The sequence below is a fragment of the Miniopterus schreibersii genome (assembly GCF_964146895.1).
Source record: "Miniopterus schreibersii genome assembly, chromosome: 10".
NCBI classification, from domain to species: Eukaryota; Metazoa; Chordata; class Mammalia; order Chiroptera; family Miniopteridae; genus Miniopterus; species Miniopterus schreibersii.
This window is the reverse complement of record NC_138110.1, coordinates 60,897,965-60,925,800: the sequence shown is the minus strand read 5'-3', so window position 1 is coordinate 60,925,800 and position 27,836 is coordinate 60,897,965. Positions and strand designations below refer to the sequence as shown.

The window sequence follows — 27,836 nt, the reverse complement described above, 5'->3', positions numbered from 1 at the left end:
ATGGCCTGTTCAAGGACCTTCACCCTCCTCTGTGGTTTGCTGGCAACCACCTTGGTTGGAGCCTTCCTCAGTCCTCCTGTAGCTCTGATCCTCGGCCCAGAAATCACCAGAGAAAGTAAGTCTGCTCTCCCAGGCTTCGGCACCATAAGGCAACGGGGCAGGCGGAGCAGCTCTCCAAAGGAAGGAGGGAGCTCCCCACGACTGGGGTGTGTAAGACAAGGCTGGGACCCCAGGCCTAGGTGAGATCTGAGTGGGCAAATTGTAAAGATTGAGAGTATCTATGATCCCAAGAGTCCATGACTCTAAGAAACCCCTCTTAAACTCCATGATTCCAAAACCCACTACTCTGAGGTTCCACAGCCTGCAGAAGGGGTGCGTGGCCCTGAGTGTGATGACGCATCTGCCTCTCCCACTGCCCTTGCCTAAAACCCCACTGGCAGAGCACCTCCTCCGAGTCTGAGTCAGTGTGCAACCAGTCCCCCGAGCTAAGGCCCTGGGCTGGACATCTGGCGGCTCAGGTCCCAGGCACAGCTTTATCACCCTCCAGCTCTGTGGCCCTGGGAACCTCCCTGAGCTTCGGTCTCCTCCTCTGGAAACAAACAAGAGGACCTTCCTCACCAGGTTGCTGGGACTACCCAATAGGCCAGGCAGTGACAAGAACTTCATGAACTCTACGCTCCAATTTCTTAATTCAGGCACTTCCGACCTTGATCTTTACTGTTGGAGTCTGTTCTGTGCATTCTAGATGTTTAGCCTCAGCCCAGTTGTAACAACCAAAAATGTCCCTAGACATTCTGTCTCTTAAGGAATAGAATCGCCCTAGTTGAAAACCACCACTCCAAAGTGTTGTCCCCTGAGAAAATGATAACATGAGGCTCTGGAAGTCCATTAAGCACTAGAGGCCAGCCCTCTGCATGCTCTGGACCTGGGCCTGGGCTGGATGGACAGGGTTGGGACCAGGTCTTGCACAGCCACACAGGCGCTGTAGCCAGAGGAGGAATCCCAGAGCAGGGACAGGGAGCAGAGAGAGTTCTGGGTGCTGTGGGGCAGGCAGAGGTGAGTCACAAGCACATGGAGCGGCAGCCAGGAGGAGCCTGGAGATGAGCAGCCATGGCAACCATGGTATAGGTCCCCCCTACACACACACTGCAGAATCTGAGTTAAGGGGTTGTTTGCAAGTGGTTGGTTTTAGAGGTGATCTCAGAAAACACCAGCAGGAGAGTGGGAAATGAGCCGGGTTAGGGCAGGCCAGGTACCACTGGGAGCTGGAGCTCAGTCCCACGGGGCAACCCTGTTAGCTGGGGCCAGTTAGGAGGCAGAAACCACATGGTAGACCCAACCATGAGTTTGTGTACAGAGTTATGAGCAGGGGATCAGAGTCATGGGGAATTGGCTAATAAGGAAAATAAAAAGAACTCCAAAGAGGATTGGGTAGGGGAAAGAGACTAATCCAAGGACAGAATAAACTTGGAGGGGGTGAATCCTCCCCACACCTTATGGGAGGAGTGTGGCTGAAGCCCACAGGTTGTGGGGAAATTTGCCCAGTTGTCACGGGTCAGAGCTGGTCCACAGTTGGCAGGCTGAGCCAGCAGGCAGAGACCTGCCGGTGAGGAGCTGGTGGAATTCTCTGGGAGGCTGCCCTCAAGGAAGGGGGTGGTTGTGGACTCACTGGGAAGCCTTCTCCAGGAAACTTCCTGGGCAGGAGCTGGGGTGCCCACAGTACTTGTTGGCTGCCCTGGGGGCTGCTGCTGAACTCGCAGCCTTGGGCAATGACACCGCAGGGGCCTGGCTAGAGGAGCACACTGGGGCCAGGAGGGGAAGCCCCCTCCTCCTCCATGGCCCTCCAGAGCCTCTTCTGACAGGGCTAATGTCACACCAGCCGGTGAAGGAGGAATATTTACAGGGCCCATCTCCATTATCACAGAGCAGGCAAAAAGGGTGGTTTTGTTGCCTAGAGGCAATAACACACAGGTACTCTGGGGCACAGCGGGGCACACATACCTGAGCCCTCCTGCCAGGGGTTGAGGGAGCTGGGGTGTCTCTACACCAGTTCCCATCAGTCATTGGACGAGGGCTGCTTCCTGAGCACCACCACTCCAGCACTTCTGACGTGCTCTGCACACAGCCACTGGGCTCCGGCTGCCAGGGAGAGTACAGCCGGGACTAGAACCCAGGGCTCCTGGCTCCCAGGCCCCTGACATTGCCTCCTCCTTTCTCTGCTCAGCACTTGAACTCTTTGGACAATAAGCCCATAGGATGTGGATGCCAGAGAATTATTAGCAAGTGCGCTTTTGGTAACAAAACAGCCCCAAACAGAGACTTGAGTTCCCTGCTTCTTGGCTCCAGAAGCGTTAGCCGCTGGCTGGTGGGAGGGCTGCAGAGATGTCAGTGCTCAGGGGTGTGAATGGTCCACCCATGCCCGAGCCTCAGCCTTCATGTGAAGAGGACCTATCTTGGCCACCACCTGCAAGGCACACCTACGGTGGAGATGGTCAGGGGGGAGCCATCATACCCACACCTTGTGTCCAGGTCCGAGAAGCCCTGAGCGATGCCCCCTCCCAGCCTGGAGCCCCTTCTTGCCCCTCCTGCTGGACTCTAATCTCTAGAACCTGTCTCCAGGGCTGGCACAGGAGCTGAAGGACCATAATGCTATCAGCGTCCTCCAGGAGCTGCCTCTGCTCAGCGCCATAGGGGAGGAGCCGGCTGGGGGCATCCCCATACTAGGCAGCCTGGTGAACTCTGTCCTGAGCCGCATTATGTGGTAAGTGGAGCAGGGCCAACTTGGGAGCTCCCTGCCCACAGTTCTGCCCAGGACACACTTTCCACATTTAATTGATCAGTCAATAAGCTCTGGGTCTGACCACAAGGAATGGAGCAAACAAGGCCCCTTCCTCAGAAGCTCCCAGAGGAGTTAAAAACTGTAAGAGAGTCACACAAGAGCCCTAATAGGGTGACTCCAGAGGAAGGTCACCTGGGGTAAGAAAGTGAAGGGATAAGATGACACTTCTAAGTCTCAGTGACAGGTGAGCCATTGACTCCACGCTCACCAGGAGACAAGAAGAAAGTGGTATTCCAGGCAGAGGGGCCAGCTTGGGGAGAGGATAGTGGGTGAGAGTCATCAGAATGGCTGTTGCTCAAACCCCAAGGTGAGGACTGGGAGGTCAGTAGGGCCAGGTCACAGAGGGTCTTCCAAGTTGGCCCAAGGAGCTGGGGTTCATCTCCTAACTAACTGGAGAGCCATAGAAGTGTTATGAGCAGGAGCTGGGTGGGGGGAAGGAGGGGTTGTGGCAAGACTATGCTGGGGAAGAGTCAGAGGACAGGTCTTGGGTCCAACTGCTGGCTGGGTACCAGGGCAGACAGGAAAGATGGAGGGGAACAAGTCTGTGGCCAACGCTCAGATGAATCCCATCTCTCCTGCATCCCATCCAGGCTGAAAGTCACCTCAGCCAACATCCTGCAGCTGCAGGTGGAACCCTCTACTAAAGACCAGGAGCTGATGGTCAAGATCCCACTGGACATGGTGGCTGGATTCAACACGTGAGTATCCCCTCCGCCAGGCACAGCAGGCCTGACGGGTTCATCCACTCATTCCCTCTTTTCCTCTATGCAGGAATCTGGAAAAGAGTTCTAAGCAGAGGGAAGAGCAAAGGCTCTGAGGCAAGAGTACGCTTGCTTTGTTCAAAGAATGGCAAAGAGAGTGGGGAGAAGGAAGGAGAATTGAGGGAGGTGAGGCCAGCAGGCAGCCAAGGCCAGATCGTAGAGGGCCTTGTGGACCAACGTGCAGACTTGGCTTTGAGGGAGTAAGATGGGAGCTGTGGAGGGTTCTGAGCAGAGGAGAAACATGACATATTTAACATTTCAAAGAATTCCTCTGGTTGCTGTATATGAGGCAAGAGCAGAGGCAGGGAGGCCTTCCAGAAACGAGGGAAATAATTCAGAGGGAGACGATGATAGCTTGGACCAGAGTTTGGGAGCAGGAAGGTGGTAAGAAGTGGTCCGATTCTGGATATGTTTTGGAGGTAGGAAGAGACAACACGACTTCCTGATGATTAAATGTAGGAGGAGAGGGAGAGAGAGATGAAGGAGTCAAGACTGAATCCAAGGTTTTTGCCTACGCAACTGGCAGGATGGAGTGGCCAGCAACCAAGACAGGGAAGATCATGAGAGGAGCAGGTTTGGGCAGGATCCACAGTTCAATTTTGTACATGCTAAATTTGAGATCCCTGGAAGACACCTAAGTAAGGAGCTGGGTATAAATTTGGAAGCTGTTTGCATATGCAGAGGATTTAAACCAGGAGAGGAGTAATAAAACAAAGCCTGGGACATGCTGGAGTAAAAAGAAGGGGGGGGGGGGGGTGAGGAGAACCCAGCAAAGGAGCCTGAGAAGGGAAGTGAGAGAGCCAGAAGACGGAAAGGGACAGCAGGTTTGTTCCAGCCTGGATCTGGGATGAAGCTCACAGCATTGGGCACCGTCCCTCCCAGGCCCCTATACAAGAGCATTGTGGAGATGCACATGGAAGCAGAGGTCGAAGCCACCATCGAAGTGGAGACCAGCAAGGGAGGCAACTCCCAACTCGCCCTCAGCAGTTGCTCCACCAGCCAGAAGGGCCTGCGCATCAGCCTGCTGAAAAAGTGAGTGTGGCCAGCTCCCGCTGGACTCCCGCCACGCCTGGGAGGGAAGCAGGTGGTGGTCTTGCCCCATTTTACACAGGGAGAGCACTATGCCCAGAGAAAGAAAGGGACTGTCACTCTTGATCTGGAGCTCCTTTCAGAGAATCTGTGATACCAAAGAAAATTCAAGGCATCAGGGTGGAGTCCATAACAGTGGGATTTCAGGCATCATGCCAGGCAGTGGAGCAAACTTTTAAAGGCAGAGAGGAGCCACCTTCCTAGGGCCCCTTAAACCACCCCAGGCAGTTGAGGATGGAACCAGGGTGAAACATGCTCTGGAGTCAGGCAAATGCATCTCCTTTACTATCTGGATGATGCTGGGCTAGTCCCCTCCCTGAGCCTCGCCTTCCAAGCTGCAGTGAGAGGTCAGCTCAGGCCACAGCTCTAAGTACTCAGCAGAGTGTGTGGCACACAGCAGGGGCTCATAAATATTGTGCTTCCCTCCACTTCCCTTAGCAGGAAAATGGGGAGAAATGCCTGCCATCGTCCCAGTGTCCAGCACAAATTAATTTCTATGACAATCCCTGCCCCTGCCCCCTGAGAACTCTCTGCTACCGTCTACACCTGGCTCAGGGTCTACTCCCAGCCCTGTCTCTAACAGGCCGTGTAACCTTGGGCAAGTTCCTTTCTCCCCTGGACTCTGTTTCCCCTTCTGTAAAACAAGGGAGGGATATTCATCTCTGACCTTTCCTAATCTCTCTCCCTTTCTCCTCTCCGGAAGACTCTCCTTCATGGTCAACCCCTTGGCCAACAATGTCATGAAACTCCTGGTGCCAGCCCTGCCCAAACTGGTGAAAAAACAGGTGAGTGGAATCAGGACCTCCCTGGCCTGTAAAGATTTCTCCCCCTGTGGGGCTGGGTGGAACTGCTAAGGAGCCTGTGTCTCCTTGAGCTGGAAACTCTGGGTCTGGATCATTCTTTCACTGAGATCAAGGTAATGGAACTGCCAAAAGTCAGCCAGGAGACCTTGAACAGTGATGTGCTGATAAACTGTGAATTATTGACTCTGGGGCGGTTGAGATGTGTAGCATTTGCTGATTTCTCTGTTGTAAACATTTCCTCCAAGGCCAATTTCAAGCTCTAATGTGGTGTCACTGAGCAGAGTTGGGAAGCAGCACACCACGGTATGGTATTTCCACCACTAGGATATAATAGATGTAAATAACCTCAAGAGCAAGAAATAATCATAAGACATAGCAAAATAATTAGGAAGTAATGAGTTTTGAGTTTTCATTAACTTTACTTTTAGTATAATTTATTTACACCAAATAATTATTAATTTGTAATAATGTCTGGGCTTGGCACTCACTGGCTCAGAAATTCCTGAAAATTTAACAATTAGCCCTCACAAACCAGTACAAGCTGACTCTGGTATACTAGTGTCTCAAACCAACCTGTCACCCACCAGGTCCTGTTGGCTTTATTTTTCTGAGTCAGTAAATATGAGTCAGTCTCACTCTATATGTCCCTTATATGCTACGGGTAAATTAAAACTCTATAAGTTTATTCATTCACTTTGACCATTGATTTCCACTATAAATTCCAAGACAGTGTGCACAGCAATGGGCCTCCTGGGGTTCAAAACATCTTGTCAAATAATTAATATGGTTTTTACAATAAAACTTTTTTTAAATGAAAGGATCATGTAATAACTGAACAACTTTAGTGGAAATATATCCATAATCCTTCTACTTTAACTTGGCAGCTTCTTTCTTTTTGTGTATTGCACTCATATGTTTATGTGGCTGCACTCTATGTCAGTGCTATTTTAAATTACTTAAGTGATATATATTTTCTACGCCATTGTACAAAATTCATAATTATTGTAATAGCTTCATCATACTTAATACTTTACTAAACAATTCCAGAGAGCCTCCTTAAAGGAATCTGAAAGTGAATAACTTTATAAAATTTGGCTTTTCTTACATGAGATAATTTTCCTTTTAAGAAAGTTGTTGTTTTTTCTACCTTAAGGTCAGCATTTCTTTCAAAAAAAAAAAAAAAAAAAGTGGGAGTTTCTTAAAGTAGGACCCAGCTGGAAATTTCTTCCCAGTCTCCATCAAAATCATACATAAACTGGCATCATACTTGAAACACTTAAGACACATTTTTACACTTACGACATTTCACATTTACTAGAAAAGATGTCAAGAACTTGGAATTACATAATGCTCTGTGCATAACAACTGTCTTTAAGGGCGAAGAGCTACATGTAGTAAACAATATAAGATGACTGGCTTTCTGTTGTTCACCATGATTCACTGGATTTGATTTGATGGTCATATAAATATTTAACTTGATGTGAAGAGAAAGGCACAGCATATTGAAATCTGGTAGGAGCCCATCTAGAAGATGTAAATATGTGGGTCCCAACCCCAGCTGCACATCAGAACCACCTGGGAAGACTTTTTAAAATACAGTAGTGTCCCCTCATCCACGGTTTTGATTTCTGTAGTTTCAGTTACCCATGGTCGACAGGTCTGAAAATATTAAATGGAAAATTCCAGAAATAATAACTCATAAGTTTTAAATCATGCACTATTCTGGGTATCATGATAGAATCTCAGGCTGCCCTGCTCTGTCTCCCCCTGGATGAGAATCATCCCTTTGTCCCCATCCCCACGCTGCCTACACTCCCCACGGTCAGTCATTCATCACCCTCTTGCTTATCAGATAGACTGTCATGGCATCATAGTACTCGTGTTCAAATAACCCTTATTTTACTTAATATTGGCCCCAGAGTGCAAGAGTAGTGATGCTGACAATTCAGAAATGCCAAAGAGAAGCTGCAAAGCGCTTCCTTTAAGTGAAAGGTATGTACATATAGGATAAAACATAGTCTATCTAGGGATGGGTACCTTCTTTGGTTTCCGGCATCCACTGGGGGGTTGGAATGTAGCCCCTGAGAATAGGGGGGACTATCATACTGGTAGCTGGGCTCTACCTCAGAGATTCAGATTTCATTGGCCTGGGTGGAGCCCCAGCATCCCAGAGGATTCCGGCTTGGATCCTAGAGTATTCTGATGTGTAGCCAGGGTTGAGACCCACTGGTGAGACTGAAGGAAGAGGAATTCTGGGACAAGATGCGAAGGTTGCCAGGGACACCTTGCCTATGAGGAACAGGCAGTCCCTTGGCAGTGAAGTCGGGGGTCTCTGAGCCCGAGTCCTCCATCCCCCTGGGTTCTGGGTTGGCAAAGCAGCTAGGAGAAAGAAATGGGGTTTTCAAAGAAAAAGAACATTTCTCAAATGCAATGTCGTTTCTTGAGAGGTAGCAATGGGTGGTCGACCAGAAGTTTCTTCCACTAAGGAAATTGTACCTGGCAAAATCCCAGAGCACTGCCCTGGAAAATGGGCTGCCTCAAGCAAAGAGCAGTTGCTCTGGGTCCCACAGGCAAGTAAATGTTCAGCCTCCTCCTTGATGGAGCGGGCAAGGCCAGGGCTAGGTTAGGCCAGGGCTTCCACCCATGGCACTACTGACATTTGAACCAGATAATTCTTTATTGTGGGGAGCTGTCCTGTGCACTGTGGATGTTAAGCAGCATCCCTGGCCTCTACCCATAGATGCCAATAGCATCACCTCCCAAGTCGTGACAACTAAAAATATCTCCAGAAATTTCCAAATGTCTCCTGGGGGACAAAATTGCTCCCTGATGAGAACTGCTGGCCACCTGGGAGGAGCTAGAAACCCACAAAGGACACAGAGAGATTGTTCCCAAGTCTGGTTCGGTCTGTCTTGCTGGCCTCTGGCCTAGAGCCTGGCGTGCAGAGGGAGCTCCGTGATGATGTGCCGAATAAGTGAATGAAGGAATGGCTCCTCCATCCGCCTCTCGCCTCTCGTGGAAAACACGGGCTCTCGGGAACAAGAGGAGGGGTCTGATGGGGAGGGCACCTGGTGGGCCAGGCACACGCTGGGCATAGGACAAGGGACAAAGATCCCATGTTCACTGGGAGCCGGAGGGTGGGGTTGGGGGGTCTCTCTGAGCAGCAGAGTTGGCCGGGGAGTGGATGCACCACTGAGTCCTCAACCCCACGGACAAAAATCTGGCTGGCCATGAGCACAGCAGTGGGGCTCAGGCCACGTGGGCCGGGCATGGGTCACTGTGGGACCCCCTTGCCCATGAAACGCCTGCATCTGTGCTGTTACAGCTGTGTCCCGTGATCGAAGAGGCCTTTGAAGACATGTACAAGGACCTCCTGCACCTGGTGAAGAGTAAGTGCACGGCTCCCTCCGGCCTTTCCCTTTCCTGCCCAGCGGGCCTCCAGGCCCGGCTCTGCCCCCAGGCACCTCCCAAGCAAGGCCCGAGCAGCCGGTGGGAAGTGCACCCACTGCCCCCTGCCTGGGATGAGCAGACGGGGAGTCCCTTCCCATCGCACCAGTGCCTGCCACGGGCAAGTTTCCACAGGAGCCAGCAGGTGCCCGGACAAACCTGAGTTCAAGTCCCAGCTCTCCCGCTGACTTGTCCCGAGACTGTGGGAAGCCAACTCTGCCTCTTTAGCCTCGGCTTCCTCATCTTTAAAATGGGGCTTATACATCCCTACCTCACAGGCTTGTTAGTGAGGATCGAAGGTTCCAGGAAAGGTCCAGGCACTCTGGCTGCACAGAGAAGTGTTTTCAAACATGTGCTGGCTGGCTGGCTGGCTGGATGGCTGGCTGGATGGATGGATGGATGGTACAGCAACCACTCTGGGCTTAGAGAAGAGGGAACAAGGGAAGCGACCAGTTGTGTGCTCAGGAGGGAGGTCACTTCTTGAGAGTAGCAGAAACAGAAGGTCATGGGCTTCTCCCCCACTTCAGATTTCTGCTGTGCTCAGACATCTCTGCCTCTGCGTGGGGGTGGCGGGAGGAAGAAAATTCTCTTGTCTACTGTTTGGGGATCCAAAACGCTCATCTGGAGGGGCCACCAGAGGAGTGAGGGGAGAATGGAGTCGGTAGCACTGGGCACGCATAGAGCAAATGCTGGGCTGGGCGTTTTATATACACCGTCCGGCTGGAACCTGAAGTAGTGATCATTACCCCACTTCACCGATCAGCAAACTGAGGCTCAGAGAAATTAAATCATTTATCCAAGTTCACAGAGGAAGTTAGTGATCGGGGAAGACTTAAAACCCAATTCTTCAGATTTCAAGTGTGGTGTAATTCAGATTCAAGCCAACTTTACCAGGTACTCGTCCTATGCCTGTGAAGCTGGTCTTACTGTATTACACCCCCATTTTAAAATGAGCAAACTGAGATTGAGGAGGGAAGAGACTACCTAATGCTACTGTGGCTAGAACAGAAGTCTGTCTGGCTCCTCTGCCTCCCAGGGTCAGGGCAGGAATTGGGGTGCGGGGAGGGGAGGGAGTGGAGGCAGTTCAAGGACCTACTCCCCACACACCCCTGCATCCCCTCCTCTGCCCATCCCATTCTCTGCCCCACAGTGAGCGCAGCTGAGACGCCACCACCCCCTCGCGGCCAAGTGGGGAATCCCAAGGCAAATATGTGCCATCCAGTGAACAGATCCAGATCTGCCTGGGTACAGCTCAGTCTGGTGGGGAGGTGGAGAGTTACAAGCAAGGGCAGCTTTGTTCCAAACCAGGACATTGGCATAGGATCACTGGGTTCAAATCTTTTCACAGTATGAGCAAATCGTTTCATTTTTCTGAGCCTCAGTTTTCGCATCTGTAAAATGGAGGTAATAATAGGACCTAGTTCCTAAGGTTATTGTGAGGATTAAATGAGCTAACACATGGAAAGGTTTAGCACAGTTTAGCGCTCAATATATGTTTAATAAATGTCAGCCATTATCATTTTCATCACTGTCATTATCAACATCATCATTACTCCTCTCCTCTCTACTTACCCCACCCCGTGCAATAATGCAGCTATAGCCAAAAGCAGCCCCCAGACAACCCCATCCAATACTGCCCTTCACCCTCACACAACTTTCTTGTCCCTAAGCAGTGCCTGTTTCCATCGGTGATGACCACCTGGAGTTTGACCTTCAGTCTTCTGCCATCAAGGGCGATGCCATCCAGCTCAACCTGGGGGTGAGTGTCATGAGACCTTGAGAGTACATCATTGGGGGTATCATTGCTTTTCTCTGACCACCCAGGGATAGGCACCATGGGTCTATTTCAGGGGAGAAAACCCTGGTCATGGTTAAGACACACAGGCTGATTTTTAAAAATCTCAATAGGCTGAGCATGTCCCATGTAAACCATTCTGATGGAGAAAAAACAGCAGATAGAATCTAAACGGCAAACACAGAACGTCAACCCTGGTGATCTGTCCTCCAACCCTGATTTCCCCAGTCACGAGCCAGAGTGTTTGCACTGGGGCTCGGCCTTTCTTTCAGGCAAACCCCTGCCAACTCCCAAACATCTCGTTTACCTTGCAGCAAGAGCCCAGGATCAAAACACATCATTGAGATCACACAGGCCTAAGTTTCTCTCCCAGCTCAACCATTGCCTGGCCCTGTGACTCTGCGCAAGTTTCTTCACCTCCCTTCGCCTCAGTTTCCTCATTTGTAAAATGTAGATAATCGTAGTCACCAAGGAGAAAATGAAATGAGGCTGAAGACTGGCAGGCAGGAGGACCCCAGTCAATGGAGCTGCATACACACCGGGGCTGGACTCCCTAAGGGACCAGGCCAACCTGGGCAGCTTGTATCCCAGACCAGTTTTCATAGATCTTTTGGCAAACTGCAACATCAAACATTTCCATCAACTGTCTTGCATTTTCTTCATTTTCCCTTCATCCAAAGAGTTTGTGAGGTTATCTGAAAAGTTGAAACCTAAATGCCAAATAAGATATTTAAGGCTTAAAAAAATCAGAGATTATCTGAGGGGTGCAGGTGGAGTAGATGTTGCTAGGCACCTGAGATAACTCATCACCTACAGCAAGGCACTGAATTCCAGGCTAAGCTTCCTGGCAGCAAGTTCAAAAAGAGAAGCAGGCTGAGTAGCACTATTTCCTTTCAGGTTGTTATTGGGAAGCTGTGGAGTTAAAGCTCTGAACCAACTCTCTGCTCTGTCTCCTTAGGCCAAGTTGTTGGACTCACAGGGAAATGTGACCAAGAAGTTCAGTGAGTCTGTGCCTTCCCTGACAGTTCCTGACCTGGACGGTGCCCCTTTCAGCCTCACTGTGAGGCAGGATGTGCTGAATGCTGCAATAGCTGCCTTGCTCCCTCCAGAAGAATTCATGGTCATGTTGGACTATGTGGTAAGCCTCGAAATGAGACAGAAGATGAAGCCAACTCTACTGCATCATGGGAATTTTCTGACTCAAAGGGGGTGCAAGGACCCCTAAGCCCCTGGGCCTGAATCCTCTGTCAGGCTCAGTTTAAACCCCTCTAGTAATTGAGAGCTCCCCTCCCTCTTCTAACAGCCTCTGCCTCTGCATATAGTCCTAAAGCTGAAACTTTTCCTGTAACATTCAGCCCCTGTCCTACTTCTTCCCTGTGGGATATGACACACCTGCTTCTTCTACCAAATAACAGTCCTGTTGAAACAAAGGGCATCTTAGATACTCTTCCACTGCTGTCCACTATGGGGCCGATAGCACACATTACTGATCAATCAGGGTCCTCCCTATTGAGCCTAGATGCCCACACAGCCTTGGAATCCTTATCAACACAGCATAGCAGGCAGCCACCACTGGTCAACCAGGGTGTGCCACCTCCTTTAAGGTGGCTGATAGGGAAACTGAGGCCCACAGGGGGAAAGGGTTGGCCCAAAGTTATAGGAGGGTGTCAGAACTTAAAGTAAGCTGACAGACAACAGATAACCAAGCTCTTGAGGACTAGAACTCAGATAAGGGGCTGAAATGGTAAGAAAAGAGGAGTGGTCACCAGCATCCACGTTCATGGCTATGGTAAGAATTGGATCACTTTTCTGTGCTCTCCACAAGCAGTGAGCTGCCCACAAACCCACCAACAACAACAACCCACAGTACAAGTCCAAGCCAGCAGGGACCCCATGCCTCACAGCAAACATAGAGCTGTTTTCCACCAGTGACAAACATGTAGCCTGTACACCAGGCCCACCCAGCTTTTCCAGGGTTCTGGGGATCCCAGCAGTGAGGCTGCTGTGGGTGTGTCTCCCCCTCCCCTCCAGCTGACCTGCTCTGACTTTCTCTCATCTTCAGCTCCCTGAGCTGGCCCGCCGGCTGAAGTCTAAAGTCAAGGAGATCAGTGAAAAGGTTGGTCCATTGGCTATCTGCAGCTTGATGGGTGTTTGCTGTGGTCTGACCACTGGCCTCTGGGGAATAAAAATGTGTGTGGGACCACTCTCCTTCCTTCTAGCACCGGTGACTTTTACAAACCAGTCCCTGTCCTCACGAAAATGTCAGTCTAACTGGACAAGTTGACCAGAATCAAATAATCACACATAGTATTTCAGTTACAAAGGACAGATTCTAAGGGTCATGAGAGCATTACTGGGACACCTGATAGAGTCCGGGGAACCAGGGAGGTCTTCCCTGAGGGAAGGGTATTCCAGACAGAGGGAGACGAGAAACCAAAGGCTGTGAGATGGGGAGAGCAACAATCTATTCCAGGGTCTGAGAGGACAGTGTGGCCAGAGCAGAGAGGAAGCAGGAAGGCCAGGAAGTTGGGCACGGGCCAGGCCACATGGGACCTGTGGGCCATGGTGAGGCACTGGGGAGGCCACATGCAGGTCTGATGTCCTTCCAGGCTGCAGAAGCGCTGGGGCGCACACAGATTGTGAAGATCCTAACCCAGGAGGCCCCAAAGCTCGTTTTGAACAGCGGCGCTGCCCAGGTGGCCCAAATGATCGTGCTGGAAGTATTCTCCAACAATAAAGTCCTCCGCCCCCTCTTCACCCTGGGCGTTGTGAGTACAATTGCCTGTGACCTTGGCACCAATCTGGGGGACCTACACTGTTTCTGTTCACCCCTCTTGCTTTCTTAAATGTCTCCATCACTCTTGTCACCCAACAGAATTGGCGTGGGAAGCTCTAAACCCAAGAATCAGGAGCTTTGGGGGCCCAACTCTGACCCTGTAACTTTAGTAGTCAGGCCTTTGTACCCCCTTTTCAGTCAGTTACTGGCCACCAACAGTCCCCAGGGGCAGGAGGGACATAACTCCCAGCAAGGCAGCTCTGCTCAAGCAAGAGCATTTCTCCAGAGAAGGGGCGACTGTGGGCTGTTGGCTGCAGCACTCAGCGGTAGAGGAATGGGTGCTCTGCCTTCTAACGGGGATCTGAGTGGGCCACCAACTGCACCCACTACAGAGGCAGAGCGAAGAGAGAGACAACTCAGGATTTATGGTTGGCTGCTAGAACCATGCTTAACCAAGGAGTATGGACAGGGCCTGGTTGTTGTAGGAGGCTAATGTTAGCACCATCCTTACACAGTTGCTACGTACAGCCGTGTGGGTTGTCCGCACGCAATTTCAGGGGTGCCATTCACAAAGACTACAGGAGGCACAGTGCCCTAGCTTCCTGTATTGAAGGATATTCTGATCCCCTACCAGCAGTGGGACTAGATGCCCGGGTGACCTAGTGCCTCCATGGCCTTTGGCAGGCACTTCTCAAAAGGCCACCAAGCCCAGGCCTGCAGGACAAGATTGTTCTCTGGGTCCAGCTCACCTAGAGCTGGAGCCAGGCACTCTGCCCTCAGGCTCATCCCAGCCCACAGGTCAAGTTGATATATATCTTTGGCTCTGGTATTTGAGACCTGACTTTGCTTCTGACCTTTCTGATTATAGTAACAGTTAACATTACCAGGTTACTGATCTTCTTTGAGCCTCAGTTTCCTCACCTCTACAATGGGGTAAAAATAGGAGTCACTTCATAGGGTTGGGAGGACCAAAAGAGAAAAGCATATAAACTTCTTAAAACTGCTGGACACACAGGGAAGGCTCCATGCATATTATATGGCTGCTGACAGCATTGTCAGCATCATCACTCCCCACAGCAATCCTATGTGGTTATCTGTTCAATGCAGAGTGGGTAGAGGCACTATCCCATTTAATAGATGAGGAAACGGAGGCCCAGAGAGGTCAAACCCTTTCCCAAGGTCACAGAGCCAGTAGCTAAGATTCAAGTGTCAGCTTGACCCCAGAGACTCCTTGCAGAACCCCACACCCCACTCTTAATGCACTCTCTAAAAGAATTGGGGCCTGGGCTTCTCTCTTGTTGCAGGAAGCCAGCTCAGAAGCTCAGTTTGATACTAAAGGTGACCAACTTAAGCTCCACTTAAATACAATCAGGTAAACATGTAAATCATTGTGAAGAGTCCGGTGATGAAAACAAGTCCCACCTGGTGAGCATCCAGTGACGGCTACTCCAGGACAGGCAGAAAGGCTGCCTTACCTGGACTGTCCTGCTGCCGAGGACTCAGTGTGAGAGACAGAGAAGGAAAGGGAAGTGGTCTTGCAGCAGCCACGAGGTAGGCTGACCTTGGCCACAGGAACAGCCTGCCCAGCATTATCCCTCGGCCTTGGGCGGCCCATTCTGGACACCTCCAACACAGAGGCAGTGACAGTCACAGCCAGATGCTGAGCCCCCATGGAGCCCAGAAGCACAGGGCTCCAGCTGCCTTCTGCGCCCCTGCCTGCTCTCCCCCACCCCGCCACCCTCCTGCTGCCCCAGAGGGAGTTCAGGGGCTACGAACTGGAGCCTGCTAGGACAAATCAAGTCCATGGATGTGTTCTGATCAGCCCACATAGGGTTAGGTTTTTTTAAATATAAATGAGTTGCCAATATATAAAAATCAGAATTTCTGGCTGTCGTGGGCCTGTATTCCTACATGGCAGGAAACAGTTGAGCTTGGAATCGGGTATCCCCTTTAGAAAAAGGCCAAGCTCCCCAGTTCAGCATGGTCCTCACTCCTGAGAACGATTTTTATGTTCTTTGGGCAACTGTTTGTTTTCCGTCTCCCCATCCCACCCCCAATTACAATGTAAGTTCTATGAAGCAAGAATTGGATTTGGTTCACTGCTGTGTCTCCAGAGCCTGCACTGTGACTGGTACATAAATAGTTGAATGAATGCATGAATGGGTGAATGAATGGGACTTGGCCATTCATGGGCATCTTCTGTTGCAGCGCTGATCGGGTCCACGTGATGAACGCAGACATTGCCCTGTTCGACGTAAGTAGTAACAGTTTGTCCCTGGGGACACAGAATAGCCCAGGATGGTCATTTCAAAAGGAGACATTGCACAGAATGTTCTTTCAGTAAGGTCCCCATGGGCAGCCCTAGAGTGGGCTAGCCGGCCTCCACATTATCAGCCACAAAGTCCAACCTCCTGGTTCAGGCGTTTACTACTGTATGCCAAACATAGCTGAGAATACACACATACAGACACACATACACACTCACCTTCCTTCTGTAAAGTTTTGACTCAAAATTAGGAAACAAATCTCTATTCACAATCATATAAACTCATCTCAGCGACCCTGAGCAGCCCTTTCCCGCTGGTCCTCAGTTTCCTCATCTGAGTTGGACTAAATCAGAGACCTGAAATTGGCTGAATCCTGTCTTCTGACACAGTGTGGGTTCTGGGGCTTTGGTGGGTTTGGTTTTTTGTTTGTTTGTTTTCTTTTGGGTTTTCTTTTGGTCCTTATGTTTTCATATTGTTTCTTAATTTTTCTTACTAATATTTTTAAATGGGGAGGTTTCCACCCAAAAATCAGGACTTCTGGCTCCCCTTGAGAAGTCAAAAGCTCAGGAAGCACAGGGTTAAATTTCCTTGGGGCACGTTCTGCTGGAGCCCTTGAGAGTGAGGGGTGGGGGGGGTCACCCTTCTAATGCACCCCAATCCCCTCACCTACTGGACCCCAGGGCGAGCTGGGTTTGTGTCACCCCCAGGAGCCCTTGCAGCTTCAGCAGGGGACTTGGGATTGTGGCATCTCTATCAGCCATCCTCACCATGGGGCTGGGCTATGACCATTCTAGGAATGACTGGGAGGACTTGGGATTCTCAGCCAGGCTAACAATGCCCCTTCTCTCTCACAGCCAGAAATTCTGAAAGACCTCGTCGCCGACATCCTGGCAACCCTCCTGCTGCCAAATGAGAATGGTGCGTCCCGCCCGGCCACTGTGGTTAAGTGGTTAGAGCATCAGCCCGCACACTGAAGGGTTGTGGGTTCAACTCCCAGTCAAGGGCACATACCTGGGTTGCAGGTTCACTCCTTGACCCCAGTCGGGGCCCATGCAGGAGGCAACCAGTCGATGTGTCTCTCTCACATCGATGTTTCTCTCTCTCTCTCCCTCCTCCCTCCCACTTTCTCTGAAAAGCAATGGAAAAAAATATCCTCAGGTGAGGGTTAACAAAAAAAAGAGAGAGAGAATGCTGCATCCCTTTGCTATTCATCCCCCCATTTCCCAGGGCTTTTGGGGGTGGGAGTGTTACTTCTCCTGCCCGAGTCTCCATGTGGGGCCCCTCTCATTCATTTCCCAACCTACTTCAAACTCCACCTCTCCAGGAAGCCTTTCCAGTCACCCAGCTGGAAATGAGCTCTCCCATCTCCAACTCCCTTTGCTGGTGCAGAGCGTAGGCATGCAGAGGAAGCCGGCAATGCCTCACAGCGATGACAACAGAAGACAGAGGTGTAAACAGACAACGAGAGCACGCTCGATGTGCCTCAGACAGGGCTGGGTCAAGTCTTGATTCCGCTCTTGCTGGCTGCTTGGCCTTAGATAAGCTGCCTTATTCTGAGCCTCAGTTTCTCCATTTGTAAAATGGGGAAATAAGAGTACTTCCGTAAAGAAGATGATGTTTGTAAGCGGCAGAGGGGGGCTGCCCAGCACAGTTGGGGCTCTGTATTTCTCGGCCATCACTGTTGTTGGCACTGTTATTTGTATTAGCAGTGGAGGAAGCTGAGAGAAAAGGTAGACTTGCTCTAAGCCTCGGGTCATGGGGGTGGGGAAAATTGGTAACCTATGCCAACCTCACCTTTTTCATTTCTTTATTTTATTAGAATGGGAAATCTCAGCTTCCACACTTCTACTGTAGATGGTGGGAGGCCCTGATGGTTCCTAAGCAGGCGCGTGAGAGGGTATGAGGGTGCCCTTTGGAGCAGCCAGAAGCCAGAGCTGGAGGCAAAGGTTAAGGACATGAGGCTGAGTGGATGCTGAGCAGGAGAACAGATGAGCAGAGGCAAAAGGAACAGTCTGAATTGGGCATGCCAGGTCCCATGTCCCCCTCTGGGAACTGTGAGCTTGCCCACAGCTGCCCAGACCCACCAGTTTCTGACCACATTTGTTATTTCAGGCAAATTAAGACATGGGATCTTACTGTCGATTATAGATGCCTTGGGAATCAGGGAGTCTTCAATATTTATGACCAAGGTGAGTGGTTAAACATCCTGCCCCAGGGAGGGCACAGTCACTGGGGAGCCCTGGGCTGGGAGGTATGGGGTGTGCTCCAATCCTGGCCCTTCTGGTCACCCATGGGGACTTGGGCAAGACCCTTCTTCTCTCAGGGCCTCACTTCCTCGTCTGTAAGTAGAAGAATGCAACCATCCTTGTCTAGGGTCAATACACTTCCAGATTTTCCCACCCTACCTGTCATTCATTTGTTCATTCATTCATTCATTCATTCAGTAAGGCCTGGCACAGTAGATGCTCAATAAATTCTTATTGAGCATATGGCACTCCTTGGCAGCTGCTGGAGATAGGAGCTGTAGCAGCCTCATCCCCAACCCAAAATGTTATCATTAATAATATTTAATAGACCATAATCATTTTGTGCCAGCACTGGGGTATCTTGCTCAGTTTTCACAATCACCCTATGGGGTACATCCTATTGTAATCCCCATTTTACAGATGAGGAAACTAAGACTGAGAGATGGCAAGTCCATTTCCAAGGTCACACACCCAGTAGGTGACAGAGTCAAGATGTGCACTCAGCACTTGCCCTGATAACCCCCTGCTTTGGGCCCCAACCTCCACATGAGGTGGTTCCATCTCAATCAGCTGGCTATCAGGCATTTACTAAGCACCTACTGTGTGCCAGGCACTGATCACAACTGTGAACAAAAGAGACAGAAATCCCTGCCTTCTTGGAGTTTCTAGTCTACCCTAGAGTGGCAGAAACATTGAAAGCAGAAATATTAACAATTAAGAACATCCACAGGTAACTGTCCACCCTTCCACGGCCAGGGTGCCCAACCAAAGGCCACGAAGGCACTTCGAACCAAACCTATAATTCTTATTAGTCCCTATTTGCCCAAAGTTATGGGTTGATACCACTGGATTCCTGGGCTGTTTAGTTCCAGAGTAATCCCCAGAGGAAAGGAAGTCTCAAAAATGCCCCACTTTACTAGAGTTCAATTTGGGGGAAGGGTAGGCGGCTTTGTCAACAAGCATCAAAGCCAAGTTGACGCCTGACTTATTGTCAGCTTCCCACCTGGAAATCCGTGTCCATCCTTCAGCTGGGTTATGTAGACTAATAAGAACAGTGCTGCAGATGGTACCAAGGGAGGCTGGGAGTCTAGACTCAGGGACCAGAGGACTGGTTCAGATCCCAGGGCTGCCTCTCTAGCCATGGAGCCTCAGGCAGGTCCTCTGGCCGCTCTGAGCCCAGCTTCCTCATGCATAAAGCTCAGCAGATGTCTGCATACACAGGTCATGCACTAATGGACTGGATTACAATGATCCGTTTGAAATAGCAGCGGTTTGTTTATCTAAAGCACATACTCGTACTTCATTCATGTTGGATGCACAACTGGCTGGAGCTTGGTTTATTTCACGTATCTCTTATTATGGGGCATTTAGCAACTGTCTTCTTTTTTTTTTTAATCAACTTGCGTCACATAATTCATCACTTACAGTTTGGGTTGGAAAAGCATCATTTCATTCTTTGGAACTGTTTCCAAATTTCCTGCTTTGTGCTATTCATTTGTTTTGGACTAACAAGCACATTTATTTCCTTTTTATAGCTTTATAATATAATATGTTTTAAAATCTAGTCGGACAAATAAGTGGTTTGATATGAGATAAAGCAAGTCTGGTTTTAGAAAGTTAATAGAATCTAAGGGATGAGTATATAAGTGTTCAGTATAACATTCTTTCAACTTTACTGTATGTTTGAAAATGATCAGGATAAAATGTTGGGGGAAATCTAATAGATTAAGTTCTTCATATCCCAGTTAGTTAAAAAAAAAAAAAAGCCAGAACCTACTCCTTTGACCCTTCCAAGAATTCTGTATGAGTGAGTTCAGGGTCATAACCCCCAATGCCAGTGGTCATTTTGAGGAAGACAAACCAGCATAAATCACATGGCAGGAGGTAAAAAACCCATTTGACTTTTCTCCTCCAATTCCAGGACGCTGTTGTGCTCACCCCGTTCCCTCCTGGCACTGTGGACCCCTCTCCTATCTTCTAGTGAAGATTTGGACAGTGGCACCCAGGGCAGGCTGGCTCCCAGTGGAAACCAGCTCTGTAGGTGTCCCTCTCTGCAGTAAATAAATACTTGTCTGTGTATTCTGCAGTCTGGAGTGTATCTTTGTCCCAACTCAGGAGTTATCGTGCCCCTGGCAGGCTTGGGGGCTGGACATCCAAGCCACATCTGGGTCATGTTCAGGTCCTTCTGAGCCAATCTGGGCCACACCCAAGATATGTTTGGGCCACATCAGACCACATGTGAATAATATCCAGGGTCTTGGCCGCCTTCCTGGGCTTCAGGAATAAGAAAGCTGGTTTTGCCCTCCTGCCTTCTCTGTTGGCCTTAAGACGCCCCTTATAATGGGCCTCTTGGCCAGGGTCACATGCTTTGTTGATCTTGGCAATGTGGTGGGTCTAGGGCTCTCTGAACAAAGTGACTCTAGAGGCAGCTTTGAGTTCTGGCCTGGCCCCCCTCAATAGTTGTTTGACCCTGGGATGTGGCTTCCCCTCAGTGGACCTCAGTTTCCTCCTCTATAAAATGGGGAGAATCATAGTCCCAATATTGGAGTGCTGTAGTGAGGATGAAGTGAGAGAGAATGGTTCCAGACACATGGGTGGGGCTAAAACAATGTCATATGTAAATGATGTCATCATCACTGTTATTACCTGGCCTCCAAGATGTTGGGTCTTATCACTGAAGGCGCTTCCTGCTTGGACAGCAACATGACTACCATTGTCTCCCTGACCTCGCTGATGCCAGCAGGTTCAGGACACACAATATGGGCCCCTGTTCTCGAGACTCAAGGCCCAGCCTAGCACACAGAGCCCTTCAGTTACATGAGGGGCCTTGCAGGAAGGATTGGGTGGGCATTTCAGAAAAAGGCGTTACTCAACTTCAGGGCATACACAGGCGTAAGAACAGCTCACAGTCTGGAAAGGCAGCCCAGATGGAGCTTCTACCTGCAAGACACAGGCCAGGCCATGAGGGACAGGGAGGGGCCCCCTGCACAAGGCACTTACACCAGGGCCAATGAACACTTACTGGGCAGTTGCTGAGCTCCAGGCCCTGTGCTGCAGCTCCCCACGCACCGCAGACTCCCAGTCACTCTTAGTGCTCTGTGTCCCCACACATCACAATCCATTCTTTTTCTAAACCATATTAAATCTGGGTGTGAACCCCCACTCACAGGGCGATGGGAAAGTCCATCTCCATCTGTTCTGGGGTAGGTCTCTGCTGGTTCCCTAGAGTCATACAAGGATCTGTTGGGGGCTTCTGAGGAGCCTGGAAGATGGGGCAGAGCCTATGGCCTCGGGTCCTATCTGGTGCTGATGAAGGGGCCTCTGTCCCAGCCGGCGTGATCCTCTCGGAAGTGAGCGGCTCCCACACCCGGTCAAGCTGGAGCACTTCTCCCAAACAGCCAGGATCGTGGCCCCAGGTTCCAACCACCCACAACCTCTGGGCTTCCTGGAGGTTAGTAGATAAATAACCCCACTTCCTCACCCCGTGGGGAAAGGGAACAACTCCACACTAGCTCCCACAACAGCCCAGTGGGACTGAGCCCCAGGTGCCCCTGGAGTCACCTGCTTGATGACACACCTCTATGGGCTGTCTCCTCTCACTTTCCCCCTCCCCCACCAGTGTCTCCTGGGATCACCTCCCAAATCAGCTACCTGCACTCAAATCCTTCTGGGGAACCCAAACCAAGACAAGGACCTGCTCTGCAGGTACCGTGCTAAGGGTCTGAGGGACCTTCACTCGCCCCGCCTTTCCACACAGCCTGTAGCACCCCCACTTGACTAATGAGGAAGCTGAGCCTCTGACTCCACAACTACCAAGCAGCTGCTAACCATCACCCCACAACGCCTCCTCCTACTCTCTGTAAGTGCAGCACTCCCCCTTGGGGCTCCACCTCCCCTAAAGGAGACGGTGTCTTCTGTGCCACCTCCTTCCGTTTGAGCCCCGAAACACAACTGCCACCCATACACCCCTGAGACAGAAGCCCCCTGAGACAGAAGCCCCCAGATCCAGAGCTCCAAGACCCTACCCTTGCTGGGCTGGGGGAGGGAAAAGCCCTCTGCTTCTCTCTGAGTCTCATTAGCCACAGCAAATAAAAACACTAAGTGCTACCTCAGTAGCCTCTCGGCCCAGCAGGAGCGATTGTCTGTCTCGCAGATGAGAGATGGAGGAGCTCAGCCAGCGGACCGGGGAGCCCAGCCTCGCCCGCCTGCCTGGGCTCCCCAGCGGACCCCACAGCGGCGCAGTGACCCATTTCTTATTCCTCAGTAGAGCAGGGACGACCCACAGCCTGTTCCCTGAGGGCTACTCGGGTCCCAGCACGGCGTTGTGCACGGCCTGTGGGCTTCACTGTCCCACTTTACAGATCAGTAAACTGAGGCCCAGAGAGAGGCAGTAATGGGCTTTGTACCTCTCTGAGTCCTTCCCAGGGCTTCCCTTTTATGGGGGAGACCCCCAGGAAATCTCCTCTCAGCAGAGATGAGTCAATGAGGTAAAACAGACCAATTCAGTGAGGCTCTGGTCAAATTTTTCTCTCCTGTCCCATTTAGAGAAGCCAGATTTTGAAAGGGAGGCCTCTGAGCTTCCACCAACATCAGACCCCAGTGACTCAGATGAGGAAATTAATGCCAGAGCCTTCCTTTGCTCTAGACACTAATGAGGGGGACTGGCCATCTTTTAAAGCATTTTGCCAATCAAAAATGATGCCGAGATTCTAGAATAAGTACATCCCATCTAAAATATGCTCCTGAATCATACTAACATCAGCCATTTGCTTTTGATATTAGCCAAAGCGAGAATTTCAGAACTAGCTAACATGGACCTAAGCATTTCCTGGGCATCTGCTGCCTTCCAGAACCTGCTCTTCCACCATCAGACCATCTACCTGGTGTGTCCAGCTGAAAAATGGAGCTTAACACCTACACTGACCACATCTCTGAGCTGGGAAAGGGAAAGGAATTAATTACAGGGAGAATCCTGTGGAAAGCCACCTGGAGATGAATACGCCTGTCATCAAAATAACCACACTGAATAGCAGTGTGGGGGAGTCCATGTGACACAGCCATGCACATTTGCAATGGTGGCACCAGGATACTCACATAGGAGGACCTGTGCATAGCAATTTTGTTGGGAGTGAGGACTTGGGGGATCTTGGAGCCACGTTGCTTAGCAACACTGAATTTCCCTTTCACTGGGCAGCCAGTCCCTTGTCCGTGCCCTGATTTCAAATCCAGTTTTGCCTTGGACATGCTGTGTGACCTTGAGAAAATCACTTAACCTCTCTGAGTCTCAGTTTTTTCATCTATAAAATGGAAGTTAAAATAACTTCTTTTGAACCTTTCCTGTGTGCCAGGCCCTGTGCTGACATCTACATGAGTTACTTCAATGATCTTCACAATATCCAAAAGACATACGTGGATTTATTACTCCCATTTTGCAGACATGAAAAGTGAGGCTCAGAAGGGAAAGTAACTTGCCAGCAGTTATACAGTTACTGAGTGACAGTGGGGATTTGAACCTAGGCCTGTCTGGCTACAGAAACATGACAGAGATGACATATATGGAAAAGGGATGGGGAATGGCCATAGGTGGTCACAGGGCTCCCCCCAGCCCTGCCTCTATCCCTCACCTGCCTCTATCCCTCACCTGCTGTCCCCACCACCCAATATATATCCTTACTCCCTTGGGTTCTGTGGCTGGCACAGTCTGTATTAGGAGCCTCCTTGAGCCCCTCCGAAGAGCGGAAGGCCCTGCCTAGGCTCTGCAGCTCTGATGTTATTCCTAAGAGAAAGGGCCCAACCCCAAAACCAAAGGACCCTCCCACTTCCTCCCTTGAGTATGTTGGCCCTGGCCCAGAGCCTGCCCCTTGAGCCTCAGTGACAGGCCCTATCAGTTTTGGCCAGAAGCTCCTTGCCATCTCTGCCAAGAGGACCCTCCCTCCACTAAAGAGCTCTTCTGAGCACCGGCCCCATTCCTGCCATGTGCCACCCACCCGAGCTTCAGAGCTCAGGTTATAAAAGTCTTTCTTGGAAGCTGGAGACAGAGACCAGGGAAAGATTCCAGACAGCCCTATTCTTAGAGAGGTAAGGACAAAGGCTAACAAGGGCATTTCTCAGATGTTTCTTGAGCACCTACACTAATGTGGTGAAGTGGTGCAGAGATTCTCAGCGCCAGGCCAACTGGGTTCAGATCCAGGCTCTACTACCTGTGTGATTTGGGGCAATGCATTTCTCCTCTCTGAGCTTCAGTTTTGTGATCTGTAAAACGAACCTGCATCAGTGATCCCAGACCGCTGTGGTGAAGACTCAATGATGTTGTGAAGCTTGTAAAGCTCCTGGCATGGTGTCTGCCACATAGTAAGAACTCAAGTAGAAGTCGAGGCTGGCAGGGAGAGGGTGGGAAGATGGTGTCAGGTCCTAAGGGCAGGAAGGGCGGAGAGATCTGACTTGGGTGAACTGATTGAGAAAAGTGCCTGCCATAGGGACTGACTAAATCCTGGTTGGGTGAATAGTGGGGGAATTTTAAATCAGCCTAGAAGCAAAATATAAATAGCTAATGCCATGAGTACAATTTTTTTCAGTCCAAAATTTGCATATGCAAACAAAAACTTTCTTTTCTATACCTAGTTAAATCACGGTTTTGGTGCCACCAAGCACCAAAATTTTGGATGTTGCTGATTCATGGCAATGCCAGGATTTTCTCAGGCACTCTCTAGCACATTTGGCTGCTTTGGGAGTCTCCTGTCCTTGCTCAGGGGAGGCATGTACCCTCTGGGTGGCTTCTTCATGGGCATGGCATGGGGCGGTACAGTGCTGGTCCTCAGTGGGCCCTGCTTACCCTAGCATCTGTGTCTGCATCCCAGATGGTCCCTGCCTCGAACTTTCAGAGGCTGTCTCCTGGTGGCACACTTTTGCCCACTCAGAGAGCCCCACCACCACCACCTGCAGGCTCCAGGGTCCTGACTATGCCCTTTGGCCACCATGGGCAGGGCTGAAGTTCAGCTGATAGAAACCAGTACAAATGTACTAGTTGAAATATTGAAACATTTCCCTGCTAGTTGGTAAAGAGCCATGTCTTCAAGCCCCCTGAGCCTATCCCAGCCACTATGGCACCTCCCCCAGGACCCCCATCCGGGCCTTCTCAAGATCCAGAAACCTCCATGGTTAAAGGGGAGCACTACATCTTTAAACATCTCACAAAGAACCCCAGCCACAATAGCAGCTGTTAGGCCCATTGCCTGCTAAATATCTGGTGCACATTGTTGAATGTATTCCTCATGACTTACGTTTAATCCCAATTTTACAGATGAGAAGCCTGAGGTACACAGAGGTCAAGTAACTTGCGTAGGGTCACACAGTCAGGAAGTGGCAGAGCCCAGATGAAGCCAGCGCACACAAGGAGGAAGGGCACTCCAGGCGAAGGGAGCCGAAAGCACTATGAGGTGGTGGAAGGCAGGCTGTGTTCAAGGACTAGCAGACCGGGAGCTAGAGGGAGAAGCACTTGAAGGAAAGCTGGGGAGGTGGTTCTAGGAGAGGCAGAGCTGGGAGACGCTAAGCAATGGGCCCCTGATGAGGACATGGAGGTGACACGAAGCTTCCCAGATCTTTGTCCATAGGTCCTGGCCAGGAGAATGCTGCTGTTCTGGGGGTCACTGCTATGCTGGGGACTACTGTCCCAAGCCCAAGGAGAGGCCCAGCACACGCTCTTCCTGAGGATCAGCAAGAACCAGCTGGAAAGAGGTAAAATTTAAGGAGTGGGCCGAGGGAGGCAGGAACTCAGGGAAAGGCAAGGGTGGGAGATGGCACTACCTCCCTATTCAAGGCTTCTCTTCTAGCCTCCCCCTCACAAGCAGCAGAATTTACCTTCCTTCACCAAGAGCTGACCCTATCCTTCCCCTGCTCAAACATTATTGTGGCTCCCCAGTACCTTCAGGAGAACGTCCAAGCTCCTCATACTGGCATTCAAGGCCCTATATCTCCTCTTCCACCACGTGCCCTAACCACCCCGATAGACTCCCCAGCCTCCTTCCTTTGCTGGTGCTGTTCCTTCTACCTATGGTGCTCTTTTCATCCTTCCCGACACAAGGGATTCTGCCTGTCACTGCGGCAAAGCTCTAATAGTCCCTGTGATGGGAATCCCTTCTATTTCTGTGGGGAGAAGGCATCTCCTTCCTCTGGCTCCCACAACCTTTTGCTGAAGCCTTGTCTATGGCCTTGTCCTGTTTTTTTCTGTGTCTCTCTCCCTAACTTTTGGCCGTGAGTTTCTGGTTGTCCCCCATATACCACACTCCTACCTCACTGATCTGTTTCATAAACTCGCCAGGCTTATTACCGCCTCAGGGCCTTTGCACATGCTGTTTCCTCTGTCCACATTGCTCTCTCTCCCCAGCCCTTGCAGGTCAGCTTCATTCAGTTCTCAGCTCAAATGCCTCCTCTTCAGAGAGGCTCTCCCTGACCACCCTTCTTCCAGTCATGTCCAACTCAACTCCATTTTATTTTCTTTGTAGCACTTACAGCTTTCAAAAATTGCCGTGCTTGCCTACATGAGTGCTCGGTTGTTGTCGTCTGTCTCCCCACCAGAACATACACTCCCTGAGCCCAGAAGAGAGCAAGCACTTAATAACTACTTGTTGCTAATTGGCCAACTCCTTGACTCAGAGCAGGTGCTAGTGGGCATTTGTTGAATGACTGAATGAAGGGTGAGCCCCACACCGAGTAGGGGCTTGTGTCCTGTGTCCTCAGACATTTCGGACTTGTTCTCGGAACACCACATTCTGGACCGCATGGCCCGGATACCTGTGACGGGCGCCAGAAGCAAAGGTGTCCCCATCCTGGACCACCTACCCTTCGTAAAGAAAGGCCTCTCCAAAAAGAGCAGTGGGCTTGATCTGTCGCTGGTTGGGGACCTGCTCTCAGGGAAGAGCCTCCCACTGCTAGCACAGCTGCTCCGGGCAGGCGGGTGAGTGGAACAGGGCTACCTCTGGCCTTTCTTCCCCTCAGGCACAGCGTTCTCACCTGTCAAATGGGGCACTGGGTGCGTGGGTGGGAGGCCTGGGTGTCCATGGAGGTTCTTCACAGCCTGGGAAGCACTTGGCAAGTGCATTTTTATTGCTCTTAAACCTCTCCAAGGCACTCAAAATCTTCCAAAGAATGAAGCAGGGTCTGAACAGTGATCTCAGCCTGGTAGCCCTCCAGCCCTCCACCTTCAGCCTACACCTGGGTGTTACAAGCTTGTATAGTTTTTAGAAATATTTTAATGAATTGCCAACATTTAAAAATCAAGAGGGTCTTAATCAAATTCTAGGTTTTCTGATTATATTTGTTTGCTTGGGCTGCTGTAACAAAGTACCACACACTGAGTGGCTTGAACAAAAGAAGTGTATTGTGTCACGGTTCTGGAGACTAGAAGTCTGAGGTCAAAGTGCCGGTAGGGTCGCTTCCTTCAGGACATTGAGGAAGAGCCTTGTCTGGGCCTCTCCCCCAGCCTCTGGGACTTGCTGGCAATTTGGGTGTTCCTTGGCTTGAAGGAACATCACCCTGATTGCTGCCTTTATCTTCACGTGGCATCTCCCTGGGTGCCTGAATTTCCCCTTTTAGTGAGGACACTGTTAACACTGAATTAGGGGACACCTTACTCCAGAATGACCTCATCTTAGTGACATCTACAATGACCTTATTTCCAAATAAGGGCACATTCTGAAGTACTGGGGGTTAAGAATTCAACACATAAATTGAGAGAGGGGACCACAATTCAACTCAACAATTCTCTCTAAAACAAAGCTCTGGACATACCTGACCTGACCTCCCACCTAGCAACCT

General features: G+C 50.5%; 1 protein-coding gene across 1 annotated transcript; it reads left to right on the top strand.

The window, feature by feature from the left end:
- BPIFB1 (BPI fold containing family B member 1) lies at positions 1–25,246 on the top strand (the record flags this gene model as incomplete). Its single annotated transcript, XM_081148322.1, has 14 exons — positions 1–115; positions 2,620–2,761; positions 3,430–3,537; positions 4,483–4,632; positions 5,393–5,474; positions 8,818–8,881; positions 10,613–10,698; positions 11,693–11,872; positions 12,797–12,850; positions 13,344–13,502; positions 14,815–14,882; positions 15,719–15,764; positions 16,632–16,695; positions 25,140–25,246. 14 exons carry the CDS (start codon positions 1–3, stop codon positions 25,244–25,246), a joined length of 1,425 nt encoding a protein of 474 aa, XP_081004448.1.
- Between the last annotated feature and the right edge of the window lie 2,590 nt (positions 25,247–27,836).